This window comes from Carcharodon carcharias, chromosome 6 (genome assembly GCF_017639515.1).
Source record: "Carcharodon carcharias isolate sCarCar2 chromosome 6, sCarCar2.pri, whole genome shotgun sequence".
In the NCBI taxonomy this organism is placed as follows: domain Eukaryota; kingdom Metazoa; phylum Chordata; class Chondrichthyes; order Lamniformes; family Lamnidae; genus Carcharodon; species Carcharodon carcharias.
The window spans coordinates 95,405,398-95,427,935 of NC_054472.1; the positions used below are offsets into that span (position 1 = coordinate 95,405,398).

At 44.1% G+C, this 22,538-nt stretch overlaps 1 protein-coding gene across 5 annotated transcripts in view; it reads left to right on the forward strand.

Annotated features, from left to right (window-relative positions):
- The window catches only part of ca8 (carbonic anhydrase VIII), an 84,859-nt gene that overhangs the window by 12,630 nt on the left and 49,691 nt on the right, over positions 1 to 22,538 (forward strand). For all 5 annotated transcript variants that reach the window (XR_005943264.1, XM_041189068.1, XM_041189072.1 and 2 more), the window contains exon 5: positions 586 to 681. Coding sequence is in view for 4 of the 5 variants with exons in the window: in XM_041189068.1 (XP_041045002.1) it covers positions 586 to 681 (96 nt within the window). In the remaining variant the exon portion in view is untranslated. The remainder of the gene's footprint in view (positions 1 to 585; positions 682 to 22,538) is intronic.

Here is a 22,538-nt window from a genome sequence, read left to right on the forward strand (position 1 = left end):
ATGTTCCTTGTACTTCCTGACATGGAAGGGTCATTACATTTCTTCTGGCACTAAATTACTGTAAATGTCCTCATGGGGTTGGTACTGGTTGCCCTGGCCGTATCCTTCGACTACATTTTTGATGGACTTCATTGCTTGGTCTCAAATAAGGTTTGCTTAAATTGCCTGCATGGGCTTACATAACTTACAGTACTGTCTCTGAAAACAGTTGAGCTCATTGCTCTTTCCCCAAAGAGCCTATTACTTGCGACTAAATTATTTGTTGATGGCTGTTTTTTTTTTGAGCTGTTGCAACTTGTTACTTCCTATCACTAATATAGTGGGGTCAACACTAATGTGCTTGGGAGGGAGAAGTCTGACTGCTGCATTCTAGCTGCAATTGTGATACAATTGGGGAAATTAGGTTGTTTCGTTCTCTACAGATTCTTTAGTTTGAACGCAGGATTAAAGATTCTGATTTATAAAAATCAGTAGACAATACTTGTGTAAAGGCTTTGTTTTAAGCATTCTAGGTTCAAAAAGCAAACAGTCATTGAAAAATGTTGTTATTTCTTTCCTTAATTTTTGCAATATTTATATTTTCAGCTCCATCTTATCCATTGGAACTCTACTTTGTTCAAAAGCATTGATGAAGCTTTGGGGAAGAAAAATGGGATAGCAATCATTGCTCTGTTTGTCCAGGTAAGTATTCAATTGTAAACACGCATACTATTTACCGCCCCCCCCCCCCCCCCCCCCCCCCCCCCCCCGCCTTAAACCAGCTTATATTTCACCCCTCTCATTGTAAAGAAAAATCAGTTCTGTTGAAGGGTCATGAGGACTCGAAACGTCAACTCTTTTCTTCTCCACTGATGCTGCCAGACCTGCTGAGTTTTTCCAGGTAATTCTGTTTTTGTTTTGGATTTCCAGCATCTGCAGTTTTTTGTTTCTAATACTATTTACCCTTGCCTGGAAGGATGGTGAGCTGCATGAGAGGACAGATTGCTTGGCTGCTCTTGGTTACTTTCTTACAATCACATACAAAGTGACATTATTGAAATCTGGTCGCATATGACCTGAAATGCTGCATAGTATGGGAAACATAAAATTAAACATATTTAGAGTGAGGGGAAAACCTGAGTGTGAAATTAGCGAAGTACCATAATTTCACACATCTATTGGCAAATGCTGCTCAGGCTGTGCACAAATTGGCCCCTTTAAGTTAGCATACATGTGCAGCCGTATAAAAAGGTTTGAAGGGACTGCATTCTTAATTAAACAAGTTGGCCTTATGCATCAAAAAAAAGTAAAGGGCATGTTGCTTAAGAGGCCAGAATTGGTGGAGCACAGCAGGTATCTCAAAAGGTGGTAGGAGTGAAGGAGGTTAGAGATGTAGGGATTGTTGAGATCATGGACATATTTGAAAACAAGGATGAGAATTTTAAATTGTTAAAATAATTAAAATATAATTGTTTACCCAGTGGACCACCAGAGTTTATCCTTTTTAAAGGCTCACCTTTGCACCAGCTACTTTTGTACTACAGCAGATGTCCATTCTCACTGGTGTTAATTCAATTTTGATGCATAGCTTCAATAGAATGGACTGCACCAAAGAAGGCACCACAATTAACTCAAATGGCTACATTTTATGCTGATTGGGTGGGCACGCGATGGGATGTGAAATCACGCGAGATGATATCGGGTGAGCATCCGACGCTCACGCGATATTTCAGTTGGCGGCTGCGCGCAAAAGTTGGAAGCCTGCCCGCCGACAATTAAGAGGGAAATTAAGCCCATTAATGGAACAATTGACTCTGATTTTTTTGTGGTCTGTCCAATCATACAGTTGGTGGATGGGTGAATCTGCCAGAAAACCTTTAGATTTTTCAAGAAACCTCATCCAAGAGCAGGATGAGGTTTCTGTTATGAAATCAAATAAAAATCTGTGGGCAGCATTTTTATCATCTATATTTTCAGGTGCCTGATTCTGATGTTTGGACATTTTTTTTCTGGCCTTTTGAAACTTTATTTGATGGTTTTTGGGTCTGCAGCTCCCTGAGGCAGCTCTCTGCGCTTGCGCTCACCTGCGCTTGTGTTGACGTCATCGCCCGCCCTCTTCCAGCCCCCACATTGGCAGTGCTGAGCTTTTCAGCGCATGTTTCATGCTGGCTAATTGGCCAGCCAACATGAAATTGCAGTTGGGGGCTGATTGCAGTCAGTGAAATGTTTCCCAGCCTATCCCAGGCCCACTGATTGCGCTTGCCTGCCGAGCTTACAAACTCAGGCCAAAATTGCTGCACAGAACTAACATGACAATTGCAATACAAGATTTTTATGCCTTGCAAAACAAGTTTAAAGCCTGATTTTTTTATCTTCGTGCAGAATTGTTAAAATTTGGGTTTAGACAATCCGAAGATATCCTTAATTTTGGTCATTGCAACCAATTTCCTTTAAGAAATAGTGTTAGTTCTCTAATATCAGAGGTGGATGAAATTTACATGGAGTAGTCAGGTAATAGGCCTGAATCTGTGGGGATTAGAACCTTGTAGCTGGAGAAACAAAAGTATAAATGCTTAAAGAATAAAGTAGTGAAATTACAGGAATTTTAGGAGTGATCATCAATGGTCCAAAAGAGGAATTGGATACATATTTGAAGGGAAAGTTTACAAGGTTAAGAGGAAGGACTAGGGACTAACGATATTTTTTCTAAAACTCAATGAACTAACACTATCAACAAAAATACATCTGTCAGAGTATATGCTATGTGGAAAGAATGCAACTGTGGCACACAATGAATAAACAGAAATTGTGGAAGAATGTACTTGCACACACTAAAATAAATCCTAAGCATTTTCCACGAGAGAGCATGAAATTAACTTAAAAATCTGGTGGAATATAATTGAAGCTGGACCTTCGAGATCACAGCAAAGCGTGGAGCTGCCGTTCATTCTGTGGCATTTGCAATTGGTTGCAGTCAGAGGCAGGGAGGGAGGTGGATGCCTCAAAGGGGTATAGATGGTGGAGGGGAGCCAGCTTGTGACTCCAAACATCCATCCTCCCAAGTGAATGATCATGGCTGACGAGGGATTATGCAGTTAATGTTTTTAGGCTGCCAAGGCCATGGCCTTACTACAAAATTTGGAAGGTAGTGGAGACAAGCGCAAAATGTCCATGTGAGGGTTTTTGCACATGGCTCTCATCACCCTGGTCAAAAAGCAATGTCTCCATACACATTCATATATGAATGGGAGGAACACCCAGGGTGTCCTTTCGCTGAAATTGTGGAGTGGGGGTGGGGGGTGGGAATGCCATGACCAGATGGAAGCTGCTAGCTTTGAGATGGACATGCTCGCTTAATGTACCACTTCAATTTGTTCACACATCCACTGAGGCGTTGATGATGTAGGCTGCAGGCAACCCTGCCTTGCTAATGACTCTCATCCAGATGAGAAGAAGGAGGTCCTGTTGCTGGTTGGCACAGGGCCTTAAGGAGCACGGGTCTGAGCAGCAAGAGGCAGCAAGAGGCAGCAGGGCCTCTAGAAGGTCAGACTGATGGTGAACATGGACCACTATCAGTGAACATTGGCTCGACATGGGTGTATCGCCAGCGGTGCTCTTACCTAGAGATGAGTGAAAGGCAATGCTGGAGGCACCCTCATATGTCCCAGGATGTGGTTGTTCACATATGCCAGCTTATCCAGTATGAACTGCAGCTGCAAGAACTCTGGAGGAGTAGTGTGGAGCTCCTGGCCTGCTGTGAGTGAATTTCTATTTGGGTGCCATTTAAAAATGGCACAGACCCTTCGAACTCATGGGGTAACGATAGGATGGGTGACTTTTGCCTGCCCTGCCACGAGATTTGACAAGCTCCTCGCTGATTCATAAATAATGAGCTCAAAAGCAAATGATCAGGTGGGTTCATACGCCCTGCCATCCAGTGCGAATCATGCCAACTTTCCCTCTAACCATTAGGGTGGGATTTTCTGGTCCTGCCAGCAACAGGCGTTGTGGCGGGCTGGAGTGGAAAATATGGGGTGCGGCCAAAATTCAGTTCCCTGCTAGCGTAAAAGCAAATTGCAATTTTCCCCTCTCAGCTTTCATAGCAGGTAGGGTTGCCTGCCATGCCATGTTGGGAACCGTATTTGCATGCCTTTGCATTTCATGAATGCTCATTTGAAAACCCATCTCACCGGAATCATGCTCCTGCTCCAAAGCTAATCAGCATGCTGGTGGTTGATTAGACTAGTGCGAATTACGACCAGATATGCACCTGGTGAACAGCACCTCGCTTGTGACTTCGAGGTTTGTGCATGCAGTGTTTGTCTACTAGAGAACCATAGAAAAGTTAAGGCACAGAAAGAGGCCATTCAGCCTATCATGTCTATGCCTGCCAAAAAAGGAAAAACAAAGAAACTAGCCGTTCATTTTAATTCCACTTTCCAGCACCTGGCCCGTCAATGCCTTGCAGGTTACAGCACTTCATGTGCAGATCCTGATACCTTTTTAAATGAGTTGAGTGTTTCAGCCTCAACCATCAATTTGGCCAGTGAATTCCAGATGCCCACCAAGCTCTGGGTGAAAAAGTGTTTCCTCATGCCCTCTAATCCTTCTACCAATCACCTTAAATCTATGTCCCCTGCTAATTGACCCCCTCAGCTAGCGGAAACCAGTCTTTACAGTCTACCCCATCTAGGCCCTCATAATTTTGTGTACTTCAATTAGGTCACCCCTCAGCCTCCTCTGTTCTAAGGAAAACCACCCTAGCCTATCCAATCTTTGCTCATAGCTGTAACTTTCAAGACCTGGCAACATGCAGAGCAATTACGTCCTTTCTGTAATGTGGTGACCAGAACTGTACACAAAATTCCAGCTGTGGTCTAACCAGCATTTTATGCAGTTTAAGCATCACATCCCTGCTTTGTATTCAATACCTCATCCAATAAAGGAAAGCATTCTATATGCTTTATTTTTTTACTACCTTATCCACCTGTCCTGCCATCTTCAGGGACCTGTGGATATGCACTCCAATTTCTCTTGCTTCCTCAACCCCTCCAATATCCTTCTTTATTGAATATTCCCTTACTTTGTTTACCCTCCCCAAATGCATTACCTCACACATTTCAGGATTGAATTCCATTTGCCTCTTTTCTGCCCACTGAACCAACCATTGATTTTTAAAAAAAAAAAAAAATTTACGGGATGTGGGCTTCGCTGGCTGGGCCAGCATTTATTGCCCATTCCTAGTTTCCCTTGAGATGGTGGTGGTGATCTGCCTTCTTGAACTGTTGCAGTCCATGTGCTGTTGGTACACCCACTGTGCTTTTAGGAAGGGAGTTCTAGGATTTTGACCCAGTGACAGTGAAGGAATGGTGATACATTACCAAGTCAGGATGATGAGTGACTTGGAGGGGAACTTCCAGGTGGTTACGTTCCCATCTATCTGCTGCCCTTGTTCTAGATGGTAGTGGTTGTGGGTTTGGAAGGTACTGTTGAAGGAACCTTGGTGAATTCCTGCAGTGCATCTTGTAGACGGTACACATTGCTGTTACTGTGATGTCAATCAAATGGGCTACTTTGACCTGGACGGTGTCAAGCTTCTTAAGTGTTGTGGGAGCGGCACTCATCCAGGCAAGTGGGAAGTATTCCATCACAATCCTGACTTGTGCCTTGTAGATGGTGGACAGGCTTTGGGGAATCAGGAGGTGAGTTACTCGTCGCACAATTCCTAGCCCCAGATAATATTCTGGAGACAACAGCTATGTTCTTCACTATCAAGTACACAGCCAGTTTTTGTGTCATCTGCAAATTTTCCAATCACGCCTCCCACATTTGAGTCCAAATCATTAATATATACAACAAACAGCAAGGGCCCCAACACTGAGCCCTGTAGAATGCCACTGGAAACCGCTTTCCATTCACAAAAAGCATCCATCAACCGTTACCCTCTTCTGTCGCTGAGTCAATTTTGGATCCAACTCATCACATTCCCCTGTATCCCATGGCATCTCCCTTTTCTAACCAGTCTGCTATGTGGGACCTTGCCAAATGCCTAACTAAAATCCTCAAAGACAACATCCACTGCACTACCCTCATCAATCTTCCTTGTTACTTCCTCAAAAAATTTGATTAATTTAATAAGACACAATCTTCCCCTGACAAATCCAAGCTGACTATCCCTGATCAATCATGTCTTTCTAAGTGACAGTTTATCCTATCTCTCAGAATTGATTCACTAATTTGCCCACCATTGAAGTCAGACTGACCGGCCTATAATTTTCTGGCCTATCCCTTGCACTTTTTTTAAATAATGGTATAGCATTCACAGACCTTTAATCCTCTGGTACTGTGTTTGTATCTAGTGAGGATTGGAAGATGATCCTCAGAGCATCAGCTATTGCCTCCCTGGCTTCCTTTTACAGCCTGTGATACAATTCATTTGGCCTTGATGATTTATCCACTTTTAAGGATGCTAGTCCCTCCAGTACTTCCCCTGTCATTAAGCTTATTGTATCTAATGTTTTGTACTCTTCCTCTCTAACTAGAATGTCTGCATCATCTCTCTCCTTAGTGAAGACCGAGACAAAATAATCATTGAGAACCCTGCCCACATCTTCAGCATCAACACAAAAGTGACCATGTCCTTCTCTGATAGACTCTACCCTTTCCTTAGTTATTCTCTTGCTTTTAATGTACTGGTAAAACATCTTTGAGTTCTGTTGAAGAGTCATGCGGACTCGAAATGTTAACTGTGTTCCTCTCTACTGATGCTGCCAGACCTGCTGAGTTTTTCCAGGTATTTTTGTTTTTGTATTGGATTTCCAGCATCCGCAATTTTTTGCTTTTATCTTTGGGTTTTCTTTGATTTAACCTGCCAATTTTTTTGTATTCTCACTTTCTTTTCCTAATTTCCTTTTTATTTCATCCCTGTACTTTCTATACTCCTCTACTTTCTACAATATTAAGCTTCTTGTGATTATCATAAGCTTTCTTTTTCTGCTTTATCTTACTCTTTATGCTTCCGGATAACCAGGGGGCTCAAGATTTGGCAGTACCACCTTTTATTCTTTATGGAGACTTCTCTACATTGTGCTCATAGAATATCGCTTTTGAATGCCTCCCAGTGATTTAATATTTTTCTCTTCTAGTAGCTGTATCCAGCCAACTTTCACCAGTTCACCTCTCAGCTTTGTAAAATTTGTCTTCCCCCAATTTAGAACTTTTACTCCTGTTCTATCTTTGTCTTTTTCCATAATGATGCTAAATCTAACTGTATTATGGTCAGTATCTCCAAAAGGGTTCCCCACTGCTACTTCATCCACTTGTCCAGCTTCATTTCCAAAGACTAAATCTAGAATTGCATCCCCTCTCGTTGGGCTTGCTACATGTTGACTAAAAAAAGTTCTATTGAATGCAGTTCAAGAATTTTGTGCCCTTCACATTGCTCGTACCCCAATTGATATAAGGATAGTTGAAGTCTCCAACTATTACTGCCTTATTGTTTTTGCACTCAGAATTTTGCCTACATTTTAAAAAATTCTTTCATGGGGTATTGGTTTCGCTGGCAAGGCCTGCATTTGTTGCCAATTCTTAATTGCCCTTGAACTGAGTGATTTGCTAAGCCATTTCAGAAGGCATTTTATAGTCCACTACATTGCTGTGGGTCTGGAGTCACATGTAGGCCAGACCCGGTAAGGACGGTAGATTTCTTTCCTAAAGGACATTAGTGAACCAGATGGATTTTTACAACAATCGATGGTGGCTTTATAGTCACCATTACTGAGACTAGCTTTATATTCCAGATTTATTAATTGAATTTAAATTCCACCAGCTGCCATGGTGGGGTTTTAACCCATGTCCTCAGAGCATTAGTCAGGGCCTCGGCTTACTAGTCTCATTTCCCCATTGAGATGGTGGCATAGTGGTCCAACTACCTTCCACTATTTGGGGGTCTATAGTACACTCCTAGCTATGTGGCTGCCCCTTCTTTATTTCTGAGCTCAGCCTATATGGGCTCATTTGATGCATCGTTTAGTATACCATCCTTCCTCACAACTATAATTGATTCTTTAACCAATAATGCTACACCCCTACCTCCTTTTTATCTCCCGCTCTATCCTGCCTGAAAACACAATATCCACAGACGTTGAACTGTCATTTTTGCCCCTCTTTAAACCAAGTTTCCATTATAGCAATGATATCTTGCTGCTATATGTTTATTTGTGCCCCCAGATCATTAGCTTTGTTTGCTATACTCCTTGCATTTACGGTGTTGTGACCAGCCCCCGGTTGAGGTTCCCCAAATTGTTATGCTCCCGGGTGTGGAGGAATGAACTAGCTCCCTTTCTTTGTTCAACCACCTCAGTTGGTTGCAACAAGGTTAATTTAAAAAGAAAAACAAAAACAGAATTACCTGGAAAAACTCAGCAGGTCTGGCAGCATCGGCGGAGAAGACGTTTCGAGTCCTCATGACCCTTCAACAGAACTGAGCAAAATTAGGAGAGGGGTGAAATATAAGCTGGTTTAAGGTGGGGGGTTGGGGGGGGGGTGGGTAGTGGGGGTGGCTGTAGGAACAAGCAAGCAGTGATAGGAGCAGAAAATCAAAAGATGTCACAGACAAAAGAACAAAGAGGTGTTGAAGGTGGTGATATCTAAGAGAATGTGTTAATTAAGAATGGATGGCAGGACAAACAAGGTATAGCTCTAGTGGGGGTGGGGAAATAAGACTAACAAGGCATACATAAGAGGTATAGATTTAAAAATAATGGAAATAGGTGGGAAAAGAAAAATCTATATAAATTATTGGAAAAAACAAAAGGGAGGGGGAAGAAACGGAAAGGGGGTGGGGATGGAGGAGGGAGTTCAAGATCTAAAGTTGTTGAATTCAATATTCAGTCCGGAAGGCTGTAAAGTGCCTAGTCGGAAGATGAAGTGCTGTTCCTCCAGTTTGCGTTGAGCTTCACTGGAACAATGCAGCAAGCCAAGCCATTTTTTAATTTAAAAAGGATCCCTTCCATTGTGGACACCTTTTCCCAGTCCAAATGTTTTTATGCTTTAAAAGGATTTTAACTAGGCTTTTTTGAGTCAAAGAGTGAGTTTATTAGTTACTAAAACACGAGAAAAAATGTGGCACACATACACACAAATTAGAAGTGAGTCCAGAAATAAAAGTTTAAAAAAAGATATATGATCAGTCTTTTGGCTTGTCTGTAAGAAGTAGATGGCAAAACTTTGCAGCAGTTAAGTTGGGTGATTCCGGTAGAGCTGACTTTGGCAGTTGAGTGGGTTTGGAGATTTTTGGCTCTGCAGGTTAGCTGAAAGGAATTGTCCTGTTTCGTTTGACTGTGGCTTTCCTGACTTATGACTTTGTTCCAGCAATGAGAAAGAGAGGACTTCTTTTTACCTGCAAGTGCAGGGATGCCTAATTGATGTTCCTCAGCTGTGACTTTCACAGCACACCCTTGCACAACAGGCCTGGAACACCAAAACTAGCACACACAGACCAGGGTTGCAGTTGGCTTTTAACCCCTTTTCTTGTGTATTCTTGGAAGGGAAAAAACAAACATGTTTTACACCCAGAACTGTTTTTCTTTTCAACTCGCATCATGTCCACAGTCTGGGATGTAACTCATAGGTCATGGTTTCTGCTGAGATGGTAATCATACTTCATTATCACCTCAATCACAGGAGATCAGTTTTTGTTGCGTTGCATCTTTTCCTTTCAAGTGCCTCTGTCTGAAGTGGGCTTTGACAACCTTTTAGGTGTGACATTCTGCTCTCTGGACTAGTTGGTCAAGTGTAGTCCACATAGGAATTTCTCAGCAAGTGGTTACTTTACAGTCTCAGCCAGCTTTTACTTGTATGTCCTTTTTTAAATAAAAAAGCACGCCTTCAAAGTTTAATATGTCCAGAAGTAATCTGGGGCTATGATCCATGGTCGTGACAACATACATACCTTTTAATACTGCCACATTTCTGTGTTGTACGATCTTTAAACTGTTCTGCTTCTGTCTTTCAGAGTCACTGACTAATTTTCTATCTCCCGTCCCTTCTCTGAATTTGCCCTTAGGTTCCCATCCCCCTGCCAATCTAGTTTAAAGTACACTCACTAGCAAACTTCCCTGCGAGGATACTTGTCCCAGTACTGTTCAGGTGTAGACTGTTCAGCTCGTACAGATTCCACCTTTCCAGAACTGGTCCCAGTGCCGCAGAAATCTGATGCCCTCCTTTCTATACCAGCCTTCCAGCCACATGTTTAATCGCTCAATTCTCCTATCTCTATACTCTCACATGGGACTGGGAGTAATCCTGAGATTATTGCTTTAGAGGTCCTGCTTTTCAATCTCCTTCCTCGCTCCCTAAAATCTGCTTTTAGGACCCCATCACCTTTCTGACCTAAGTCATTGATACCAACATGGACCATGACCTCTGGCTGATGACCCTTGCCCAGAATTAAGTCCTGCAATCGCTCCGTGATATCCGTTTGCCTGTCACCAGGGAGGCAACATATTATCCTGGAGTCATATCTAAGGTCACAGAAATGCCTGTCTGTTCCCCTAACTAACAAATCCCCTATCACTACTGCTCTTCATTTGTTCTTCCTCCCCTCCTGTACAACAGAGCCGCCTGTGGTGTTACAAACCTGCCTCTGACTGCACTCCTCTGATGAACCAACACCCTCACCAGTATCCAAAATTAAAAACCGATTGATGAGCGGGATCCCAGGGGCCTCCTGCATTACCTGACGGTTCTCTTGGACTGCCTGGCGGTCACCTATTTCCTTTCTGCCTCCAGGCTCTTAAGCTGTGGTGTGACCACCTCTCTGAACATGCTATTCATGTATCTCTCAGCCTTGTGGATGCACCACAGTGACTCCAGCCGCCACTCGAGCTCCAAAACCTGGAGCTCAGGTTTCTGCAGCTGGTGACTCTACCTGCACTTGTGATCATCTAGGACACCTGTAGTGTCCACTACTTCCCCTATATTACAGAATACACGTTCCACATGACCGAGCTGTCCTGCCATGGCTTCAATTTACTTCCCTTATGTTAACTTTATTTTACTTTAGTTTACTTATACTACTTTATTTTACTGGACCTTGACTTAACTTTCTTAAATCTAAGTAGCTACTTCTTTAAAAAAATGCATCTTTCTATTTTCCAATTCTTCCTTTAACCCTCCCTAGCAATTTCTCACCAACCAATGACTTCACATTTCTCCTGTGATGTCACTCTTGGATTTATTTCAAACTCAGTCCCTTTGTACAGCTTCTGGTTTCTGGGGGCAAACTCGCAGTAATTGCATTCAGAACCAGCTACCTTACATTGCACTGCCCTCGCAACTGCTCCAACTCCCAGCCAAGGCTGCTCAGGTAGCAAGATCAGCGGGAAGGGAAGGGGGGGTGTGTGGAAGGCACACGCTTGACATGATTGTAGTGGGGGGGTGTGCGGTGTGGTGACAGGAGGGAAGGTGTGGACAGAAGCACATGGCTAGAGAGGGTTAAAGGAAAAGTGGGGATAAGTCTGAGGCAATCCTGGAACACTGCACACCATGTAGCTGGGGCTAGAAAACAAAGGCAGTCCTGGGGCAGTGCACACCATACAACAAGGCTGTTCCTGGCACGGTTGTCTTGGTCCCAGTCCAGGGATGGGGAGAGCTTGTCTGTGCTATTGGTTGTGCGCTGTCGGTTGTGCAAAGTCTGGTGTGCAGCGCGTGCTCAGTCCCTCACGTATTTGGATCCTGGGGTTGGTGGCTTAGTATTGGGTGGCAGATGGCACAATTGCAGTCAGGGGAGGCACCTGTAGCCTGTAAAAGAGGAACTGGTAAGTAAGGAAGTAAGGAGGACATTCAATGGTCTCAGGTTTGCGGTGGGGGGTGACAGTGTTGGAAGTTGATCTCACAATGGAAGTGGAGCTGCATCATTGAGACAGCCAGTGGAATGATGCTGGTGAAAAATAACCTTGGAAAACAATCACCAAGGGAGGGGTCTGAGGGCCTGTGGGAGGAGTCAATTACTGCACTTTTGGGCTGATTGAAGGGGCACCCAATAATTTCTAATTCAGATGTTGAGAGCAAGGCTCAGCTGAGACATGTTAGGAAGATTCAAATGCCAATTGAAGGAGTTGGACAGCTTAACTCATGGTGCACATTCTTGCGAGAATCTGTTAAATTTGGGGCCAAATGTTGAATGGGTATGAATGAACATTTGTGTTTCTCATTGGAATGTGGAAAGGTCAGAAAGATCCAAATGTAATGGGGACATGGCTAAAGTACATATGCAAAATTTTCCAAAGACTTCTACGCATTGTTGCTGAGAGGTTCAGGCTTTACACGGCTCAATAATGACAGTCATTATATTGGTGAAAGACTGAGCTCTAGTCTACTCCAAAGGGTGCAGCCTGACAGTGCCCTGACAGGCTAATAGCCTCTTTGTGAATGTGCTGCCATGCCTGGGGCATTGTGGGGGGTGGGGGGAGGTGGGGGGTGCAAGGGAAGATCTTTCTTTAAATTCATTTTGCAGGATGTGGGTATTGCTGGCTAGGCCAGCATTTATTGCCCATTCCCAATTGCCCTTGAGAAAGTGGTGGTGAGTTATCTTTTTGAACTGCTTCAATCCATGTGGTGTAGGTACACCCACAGTGCTGTGAGGGAGGTAGTTCAGGATTTTGACCCAGCAACAGTGAAGGAACAGTGATATTTCCAAGTCAGGATGGCGAGTGGCTTAGAAAGGAACTTCAAGGCGGTGGTGTTCCCATGTGTCTGCTGCCCTTGTCCTTCTAGATAGTAGTCGTGGGTTTGGAAGGTACTGTCTCTATGAGCCTTAATGTGTTTCTGCAGTGCATCTTGTAGATAGTGCACATTGCTGCTGCTGTGTGTTGGTGGTGGAGGGAATGAATGTTTGTGCATGCGTTGCCAATTAAGCGGGCTGCTTTGTCCTGGATGGTGTCAAGCATCTTGAATGTTGTTGGAGCTGCACTCATCCAGACAAGGGGAGAGTATTCCATCACATTCTTGACTTATGCCTTGTAGATTGTGGACATGCTTTGGGGAGTCAGGAGGTGAGTTACTCGCCACAAGATTCCTAACCTCTGACCTGCTCCTATAGGTACAATATTTATATGGCTAGTCCAGTTCAGTTTCTGGTCAATGGAAACCCCCAGGATGTTGATAGTGGGGGATTGAGCGATGGTAATGCCATTGAATGTCAAGGGGTGATAGTTGGCTTTTCTCTTGTTGGAGATGGTCATTGCCTGGTACTTGTATGGCGTGAATCTTACTTGCCACTTATCAGCCCAAGCCTAAATATTGTCCAGGATTGCTGCATTTGGACATGGACTGCTTCAGCATCTGAGGAGTCACAAATGGTGATGAACATTGTGCAATCATCAGCGAACACCCCACTTCTGACCTAATGATGGAAGGTCATTAATGAAGCAGCTGAAGATGGTTGGGCTTAGCCTGAGGAATTCCTGCAGTGACGTACTGGAACTGAAATGATTGAACTCCATCAGCCACAACCATCTTCCTTTGCGCTAGGCATGACTCCAACCAATGGAAATTTTTCCTCTTGATTCCCAGTTTTGTGAGGGCACCTTGATGCCACAATTGGTCAAATGCTGCCTTAATGTCAAGGACAGTCATTCTCACCTCACCTCTGGAGTTCAGCTCTTTTGTCCATGTTTGAACCAAGGCTGTAATGAGGTCAAGAGCTGAGTGGCCCAAACTGAGAATCAATGAGATCAAGTGCTGCTTGATAGCACTGTTGATGACTCCTTCAATCACTCTACTGATGATGGAGTGTAGACTGATGGGGCGATAATCGGCTTGTTTGGATTTGTTCTGCGTTTTATGTACAGGACATAGCTGGGCAATTTTCCACAGAGCCGGGTAGATAACAGTGTTGTAGCTGTACTGGAACAGCTTGGCTGGAGGTGCAGCAAGTTCTGGAGCACAATTCTTCAGTACTATAGCTGGAATATTGTCAGCACCCATAGTCTTTGCAATATCCAATGCCTTCAGCCGTTTCTTGATATCATGTGGAGTGAATCAAAGTGGCTGAAGACTGGCATCTTGAATGCTGGGGACCTCCGGAGGAGGCTGAGATGGATCATCCGCTTGATGCTTATGGCTGAAGATTGTAGCAAATGCTTGAGCCTTATCTTTTTCACTGATGTGCTGGGCTCCTCCATCATTGAGGATGGAAATATTTGTGGAGCCTCCTTCTCCAGTGAATTTTTAATTGTCTACCACCACTCACACCTGGATGTGGCGGGACTGCTGAGCTTTGATCTGATCCGTTGGTTGTGGAATCGCTTAGCTCTGTCTATCGCTTGCTGCTAATGCTGTTGGGAAGCATATAGTCCTGTATTGTCACTTCACCAGGTTGATGCCTCATTTTCAGGTATGCCTGGTGCTGATCCTGTCATGCCCTCCTGCACTCTTCATTGCTGATCCCCTGGCTTGGTGGTAATGGTAGAGTGGGGGTTATGCCGACCATGAGGTTACAGATTGTGGTTAAGTACAATTCTGTTGCTGTTGGTTGCCCAGTCTTGAGTCACTGGATCTGTTCGAAATCTATCCCACTTAGCATGGTGATAGTATCACACAACACAATAGAGCGGGTATCCTCAATGTGAAGATGGGACGTCGTCTCCACAATGACTGTGCGGTGGTCCCTCCTACCAATGTCATGGACAGATGCATCTGCGGCAGGCAGGTTGGTGAGGACGAGGTCAAGTATGTTTTTCCCAATTGCCAGTTCCCTCACAACCTGCTGCAGAACCAGTCTAGCAGCTATGTCCTTTCGGACTCGGCCAGCTTGGCCTTTGGTGCTACTGAGCCACTCTTGGTGATGGACATTCAAGTCCCCCACCTAGATTACATTTTGTGTCCTTGCTACTCTGTGTTTCCTCCAAGTGGTGTTTAACATGGAGGAGTACTGATTGATCATCTGAAGGGTGGGGGGATGTGGTAATCAGCAGGAGGTTTCCTTACCCACGATTAGCCTGAAGCTATGAGACTTCGTGGGGGCTAGAGTCAATGTTGAGGATTCCCAGGGCAACTCCCTCCCAACTGTATACCACTATGCTGCCACCATGGAGATGGTGGTGTCTGGGACATGATCTTTAAGGTATGATTCTGTGAGGCTATTGCTTGACTAGTCTGTGAGACAGCTCTCCCAATTTTGGCACAAGCCCCCATATGTAAGGAGGTCTTTGTATTGGATTCAAATTCCACTATCTGCTGTGATGGGATTCAAACCCAGGTCCCCATTACCCTGGGTCTCTGGATTACCAGTCCAGTGACAATACCACTATGCCAATGCCTCCCTTTGGATGAGGGCAACCAAAGAACTTCACAATGACCCCATAGCTTGGTAATGGAAGGTGATCATTGCAGGTTATTGTTCAATTATGAATCTGATCAACTGCTACATCTAGATGCATCCCCGACATCCACAGCAGAGGTGGACGCAGCCTGCTGGCTGCTATGCCCTGTTTCCTGTGATGACCTTGGTGGGCATCTTCTTGAGGGCTGAGGCATGGGGGGGTGGGGGCAGGTGCACCCTCCCTGATCTGAGGAGCTGGAGTTGCTGGGGTCACAGGCAGAGGGGATTTGAAGTGGCTCGATAGCCCTGGAGAGTCCTGGGTGTATTATCCTGGGATGTCCAGCTGATGGTCCTCGTCCCTGTACATTTCTGAGGGCCCCTCTCTGAGGGGAAGGGTCTTCTGGAGGGAGATCAAAGCTTCCCATCCCCCTCTTGCATTGTCACTGATGGATCCCACTCACGGCTATAGTGATGGCATGCAGGTCCAAGTGTTTGTCCAGCATAAATCGAGCCTTCTGCTCAACCAGGGTCTCCATGGTGGATGCCGCCCGTACAGTGGTGACCTCGATGCACTGTCTTATTAGTTCCATGACATCAGAAAGAACATGGTTGGACTCCTTCATCCTCCATTCTAATCTAGTGACAGCCTTTGACAATCCTGCCTGCCGTACCCCTGCCTGTCTTTGGAGCTCCATCATCTCTCTGATGAGCCTCTGGAATTGACCCTCATCGGACTCTGACTTGGCATAAGCCTGGCCTCCATCAGTCCTCCGAGTGTTGGTGACCTTGGCTGTCACTGCCTTCACCTGCTGCTGACCCAAATCTGTGCTGTGCTCACCAGACGGTGACTCCTAGCTTGCTCTAAAACTAGGTACGCAATGATGGCTCGACATCTAGTGGGTCTTCAGGATCCTCATCAGAGGTGGTCTGGGGGCTGGAGCTGATGGGCTGGCTGGCTGGCTCTGTGTCTCCACCTTTTCTTCCTGGTGCTTGTTATAAGAGAAGAGATAACTATTGATTGGCTGGATAGTCACCTACATTAAAGAGCACTCACAGTTTCAGCGGTTGGGTGAAGGCTACCAGATGGACCCTCACTGGCTTGTTGGGAGATGTCAATCTTGTCTTCGGCGCAGGAACGACCCCTAAACTTGCCAGCCAGCTCCGCTGCTTGTTCTTCAAAAGGGTGGGGTGTGGGGGGCCGGGGGTTTGGGTGGGGGGAGGAGGAGGAGGAGAGGAGGAGTGGCTTGAGCTCCATCATCTGCCTCCAATCTGGGATCTCTTCCTGTTGTCCTGCATTATGACAGAAGGACAGACTGTGAATGGAATGGATGCCAAAGCAGATGATAAGCATGCCTGCCTTCTGTGTGTGTTGAGTGGACCTATGTGATGGCTGAGGACGAGACTTGTGCAGGATGTGACGAGATGGAGATGTAAATGTGTGTGTGTGTGATATCACTTATGCTGGTAGTGTGTGAGATCCCTGTGAACTGTAACCCTGCGAATGCCTGATTGCTTTATGAGAGTTAGAAGGTTGATTTACCCCACCGGAGCGGATGAGAATATTCATCCTCTCCCTAACTGGAGAGTGGACCTCTTCTGAGATCTGGAGGTGCTGACTCTATTGGTGACCTCCTTCCAAGCCTTGGTGGTAAGGTGGCTGGCCCTCTGGCTCCCATCATGGGAGTAAAGGACCTCCCGGCGTTCTTTGCCTGGAGGAGCTCCTGCGGTCACTTGTCGCTGAACTTCAGGGCACAGCTCTAGTCTCTCCTGGGGGCCATCACTCACCAGAACAACTCCTGGATTGCAAAGAATGAACATGTGTATGGGTGCTATTTAAATATGGCACCTAGAACTTTGACCCGATGAGGTAACGGCAGGGCGGGCGAATCCCAGCCTGCCCTGCCGTGAGTACACATGATGCTTGTTTATGCATACATAATGAGGTGAAAAGCAGATGATCTGGCATGGCAACCCACTCTGCCAGCCAGTGGGAGCCACGTTGACTTTCCCACCTGTCATTGCACTTAATCTCTGGAGCATAAAATTCCGCCCTTAGTCTCCAGAATGGGAACTTCCGCCCATAGAGTGAAAAATCAAGAAAGTTATGCTAAACCTTAAAACACTGATTAGTCCCCAGTTCTTGGCATCACGCTTTAGGAAGGATGTCAAGGCCTTAGAGAGTGCACAGAATGATACTAGGGATGAGGGACTTCATTTATTTGGAGAGATTGGAGAAGGTGAGGCTATTCTCTTTAAAGCAGAGAAGGAGGCATTTGACTTGATGTTCAAAATCATGAAGGGTTTTGTTAGAGTAAATAAGGAATAAACTGTTTCTAGATTGATTGTTAAATGAAGGGCACAGAGTTAAGGTGAATGGCATAGAACCACGGAGTAAAATGTTTTTACTCAGTGAGCTGTTGTGACCTGGTATGCACTGCCTGAAAGGATAGTGAAGTGGATTCAGTATCAATTCCAAAAGCAATTGGATACATGTTTGTAGGGAAAATTTACAGGGCTAAAGGGGAAGGACTAGGATCTTGGATAGCTTTACTAAAGAGGTAGCACAGATGTGATGGGTTGGATGGCAGCATCCTGTGCTCCATTGCTCTTTGATTTCAAAGTTACGTCAAATACATTTTTTAGAATTAGTGATAGAGCAATTTTATTTCAAATGCATTTAAATGATAATTCTACTAATTGAAAGCTTCATGAAATGTACTAGATAGTCCACTGCCTTAGACCTGAACCTGTAGAGCTAAGGCAATTCACAGGAACAGAAAAATCACTAGAAAAATTGCTTTTACTGCTCTCGTTCACCAGCCAGTGACTGAATCAGATCTTTGTTACTAGATATATGCAGAATGCTTGCTCAACCTCTTAATCAGGGCATGGTGTGTGGCATAGAGAAATTCTCTAGAACAAGAGCAACGTAAGGTATTAGTGAGACCACATCTTAAGTACTATGTATAGTTTGTTTCCTTATTTAAGTAGTGACATAATTGCATTACAAGCAGTTCAGAGAAGGTTCACTTGACTGATTCCTGGAATGAGGGGGCTATCCAATGAGAAAAGGTTGAACAGATTAGGCCTGTATCCATTGGAGTTTAGAAGAATGAAAGACGATCTTTTGAAACATATATGACCCTGGGGGGACTTGATAAGGTGGGTGTTTTCCCCTTGTGGGAAAGACTAGAACTAGGGGACACAGTTTAAAAATGAGGAGCCTTCCACTTGAGACTAAGGTGGGGAGAAATGTTTTCTCTCAGGGGATCGTGAGTCTGTGGAACTTTCTTCCCCAGAGAGCGGTAGAGGCAGTGCCATTGAATATTTTTATGCTGATTTAGATAGGTTCTTGATTGACAAGGGAGTCAAAGGGTATAGGGGTAGGAAGGAAAGTGGAGCTGAGACGACAATCAGATCAGCCATGATTTTATTGAATGGCTGAGCAGGCTCGAGAAGCTGCTTCTAATTTGTGTGTTCATATGCATGAGTTGCTTTTGAGTTTTATGTATAAGCTATTTAGCTAACAATACTGGTCTGGAGGTTTTGGAAAGGAAGAAGATGCATCTCCTGGATTAATGATATTCTCTCCTGAATAGCTTTTCCTCTATTCGTAGACTAAAGACAAAAACCTTATTGGATATTTCAGAATCTTGATCATTGAGGATTTAGACAGGGGAGTCAATTTTGAGTAGTGGAAGCCTGTTTTACAACTTAAAGTAATTACAGTCGGAAAGTGTCATCTGGTGATGTACTTGGCGTATAGCTGTAGTTCCTGGTTCAATTTGAATACCAAGTAGTTTAGATAGAAAATCTTTTAAGTCGTAGGTGTTTGCCCTTGGCTTGACCTGGGAAGTGCTGCTACATCTGTACAGGGCCTTGGTGAGATCACATCTAGAGTACTGTGTGCAGTTTTGGTTTCCTTTCATAAGAAAGGATATACTTGCATTGGAAGCAGCTCAGAGAAGGTTCACTCAACTGATTCCTGGGATTGAAGGGGTTGTGTTCTGAGGAAAGGTTGAGCAGGATGGGCTTATGGCCATTGGACTTTAGAAGAATGAGAGATGATCTTATTGAAACACACAACATCCTGAGGGGACTGACAGGGTGGATGCTGAGAGCATGTTTCCCTTTACTGGGGAGTCTAGAACTAGGGGACAAAGTTTAAAAATTAAAAATCCCATTTAAGATGAGATAAGGAGAACATTTTTTTCTCTCAGGGTCTGTGGAATTCCCTTCCCCAGAGAGCAGTTGAGCTGGGTCATTGAATACATTCAAGGCTGGGTTAGATAGATTTTTGATCTACAAGGGAGTCGAGGGTTATGGGAAGCAGTCAGATAGATGAAATTGAAGCCACAATCAAATCAGCCATGATCTTATTGAATGGTAGAGCAGGATTGAGAGGCCGAATTCTTGTGTTCTTGGCTGGTGAACATATGAATCAAGGAATTGGGCCATTGCACCCACAATTAGAAATAACAGACACAATTTAATTTTATATGTTATTTATGGTGACAGGAGGAGTAACTGAGAGCACAGTGGTGTGAGTCAGTTATTGCGTGTTCACTGTGGCTCAGTTGGTAGCACTCATCTCTGAATCAGAAGTTTCTGGGTTCAAGCTTGAGCATGAAAATCAAGGTACTGAGGGAGCATTGCACTTGAAGGTGTATCTTTCGGATGAGGCGTTTAAACCATCTGCCTGCTTGGGTAGATATAAAAAATTCCATGGCATGAGAAGAGGGGAAGAGTTACCCCTGATGTCCTGGCCAACATTTCTCTCAATTAACAAAATGAGACTGATTATTATATGCTGTTTGTGAAATTTGCTTAGCGCAAATTAGCTGCCTTGCTTCCTACATTACAACAGTGACTACTCATTCAAAAGTACTTTTCAAAGCAGTTTACAGCCAATAATGTCCAGTGGTTGTCAAAAATAGTGATTAAATGCAAGTGTTTCTTTTCTTAAGCTGTATGAAAGAGCAATTTTGGTTATAACTGAGTGGACTTGAACTAGATCATTGGAATGCCAAATAATATTAAATCAGTAAATAGGCTTCCTCACAAGGAATGGACAAAAAAGTGAAGGATCCTCAGGTCAAATTCAGCTCCTAATGACCAGAAAAAGAATGACATTGGCATAGGCATTGTAGCAAATGTGTGGTGCAGAAAATCCTAAAGAAAATAGAGAGTGAGAGTTATACCTAAGCTGTACCCAGCTTAGGCTGTTAAAGTTTCTTCTTTGCTGACCACAAAGGTTCTAAGTGAAATAGATCTGTTCTCAATGCTTGACATTCTGAAAGGGATAGTGAGAGAAGTGCAATGTACAGAATGAAGTTGGGAAGTTTTATAAATGGGACACAATGGAGGGGACTTTGTACTGTGTTCAATGCTGATGGTGGTTGTAAGATGTGGAAATTGTTCTGTCCATTGGCACAGACACTTGCAGCTAGGTGAACATGTCTATCTTTGGTTAGGTTAAAGAGCTTGCATCTGTACACAATTCCTACATTCAAAACCTTTTTTATTTGTTATATTTGTCTCACTCTTTGTCATCCTTCTCCCTTACAAATTTGTGTTTGCATTTATAATGGGAACTGTCTGCATAAGCATGTCACGTAAACCTAAATATGTCATCATCTCAGTAGTGATGCTTTTTTCATAACTCCAATTGCAAGATGAGAGCTGGCCCTTCAGTTAACTCTGCTTTTGGCCTTCTTTGTCACCTGATCCTACTCACCTTGGTGAATCCTCCAGTGTAGTCCCCTCATTTCACTTGCAATGCTTTCTATGGCCAGCTGTTGGCCTGGTGCTAAACAGGGTAGAGATACAATCTTCAGCATTTAATAAGTGACTTCTGTGCAGCACTTTCAAGCTAAGTCCCAAAATTTGTTAGTTGGTTCACAACTCTCATGTAAGTTTCTCATGCATGATATTGATAGCCTGCAGTTAACCATGGAGCGTGTGTTCATTGTGCTAAGCAGAGCAAGGGCGCTTAAAGGTGCATTGCTGCCGAGGTTTTTGTCATTGGTCTGTTTAGTACTAGTGCCTGAGTTTTCTGACTTTTTAAAAAAGACAATGGGCTAAGGGTTAGGAATTGGGTTAGTGGGTCTCAAACCTTCCTATGTGAGTCTTAGTGTAAATGATGACAACAATGCATCTTGGTGTAAATGGTGACAAGAATAAGCATCAAGTGCAGCCAAAGGGAGAAAATTGCGAGGATAGTAGAAGCTTTTGAAGGTGAGTTTAGGCAAAAAGAAAGTAGAATTTTCCTTTGGTGACTTATGACTAACCATAGGAAGTGGAGAAGGGAAATATTGAATGTGCAAGAGGCAAAGATGGTGTCTTGCAGGGCTGTGCATGAAGAATGAGAGATGTAAAGAGGCGTCTGGCCTTAGTGCATGCCTGTTGAGATCATTACATTACTTTCTGTTTCTCAGTCCTGTCCTGGAGAAAATGCTGCTCAAATTCACATGTGCTGCCTCTTGCCGTGCCTATTCACCAAACTAAAGGTATAAGCTTATTCTCCCGAATCGTGTGGCTGTATGTAATGCTAAATGTTTTGAACCCACGATGATTGTTGGTTGGTCCAGAGCTATTTCAGTTATTGCTCAGAATCCTTGTCAGTCCTGCTCACCATATGCAGGTTACATTTCTATGCCTTAAAAATAAAGTTTGTTGCTTGCCACACACTACTCTCTTAATTGTTATTTAGAGAGATATCTGATTATGTATTCTGCTCCAGCCATCTTCACCCCCACCCCACAGTCCAAATCAACTATTACCTGTAGAAATTTGAATTCCAGGTGTTTACACAGCACTTCGTTTGTTCCCTATGCAGTCATCAGTGTAAATGACATCAGAATTGTCAGGAGATGTAAGGTGTAATCTCTCAGATCTGCAGGCCTTGTATTGCTGAGAAAAGAGACATGCAGTTGAAGCTTTTCATCTTGCACTCATCAGATTCAAGGACACCAAATTTCAAAGGGAACAACATTGTATACTGCATGAGTGAAGGGTGCTGTTGGTTGGCAGGTGAACTCTAGTTGAGGCGAATGCACCGGGGAATAGTTATCCCCTAAACTTTTGCTTAAATTAAAAAAGGCAAGTCGACTCTGGCCAAGGTGTTCATGGAGAATACACCAGGGAATAGCTGTCCCTTATGCACAATCCCGAGTGTAGTAAGAATTACACTTGCAGCCAATTTAAGATTATCAGTCAAGCTTGCAATGTGAAC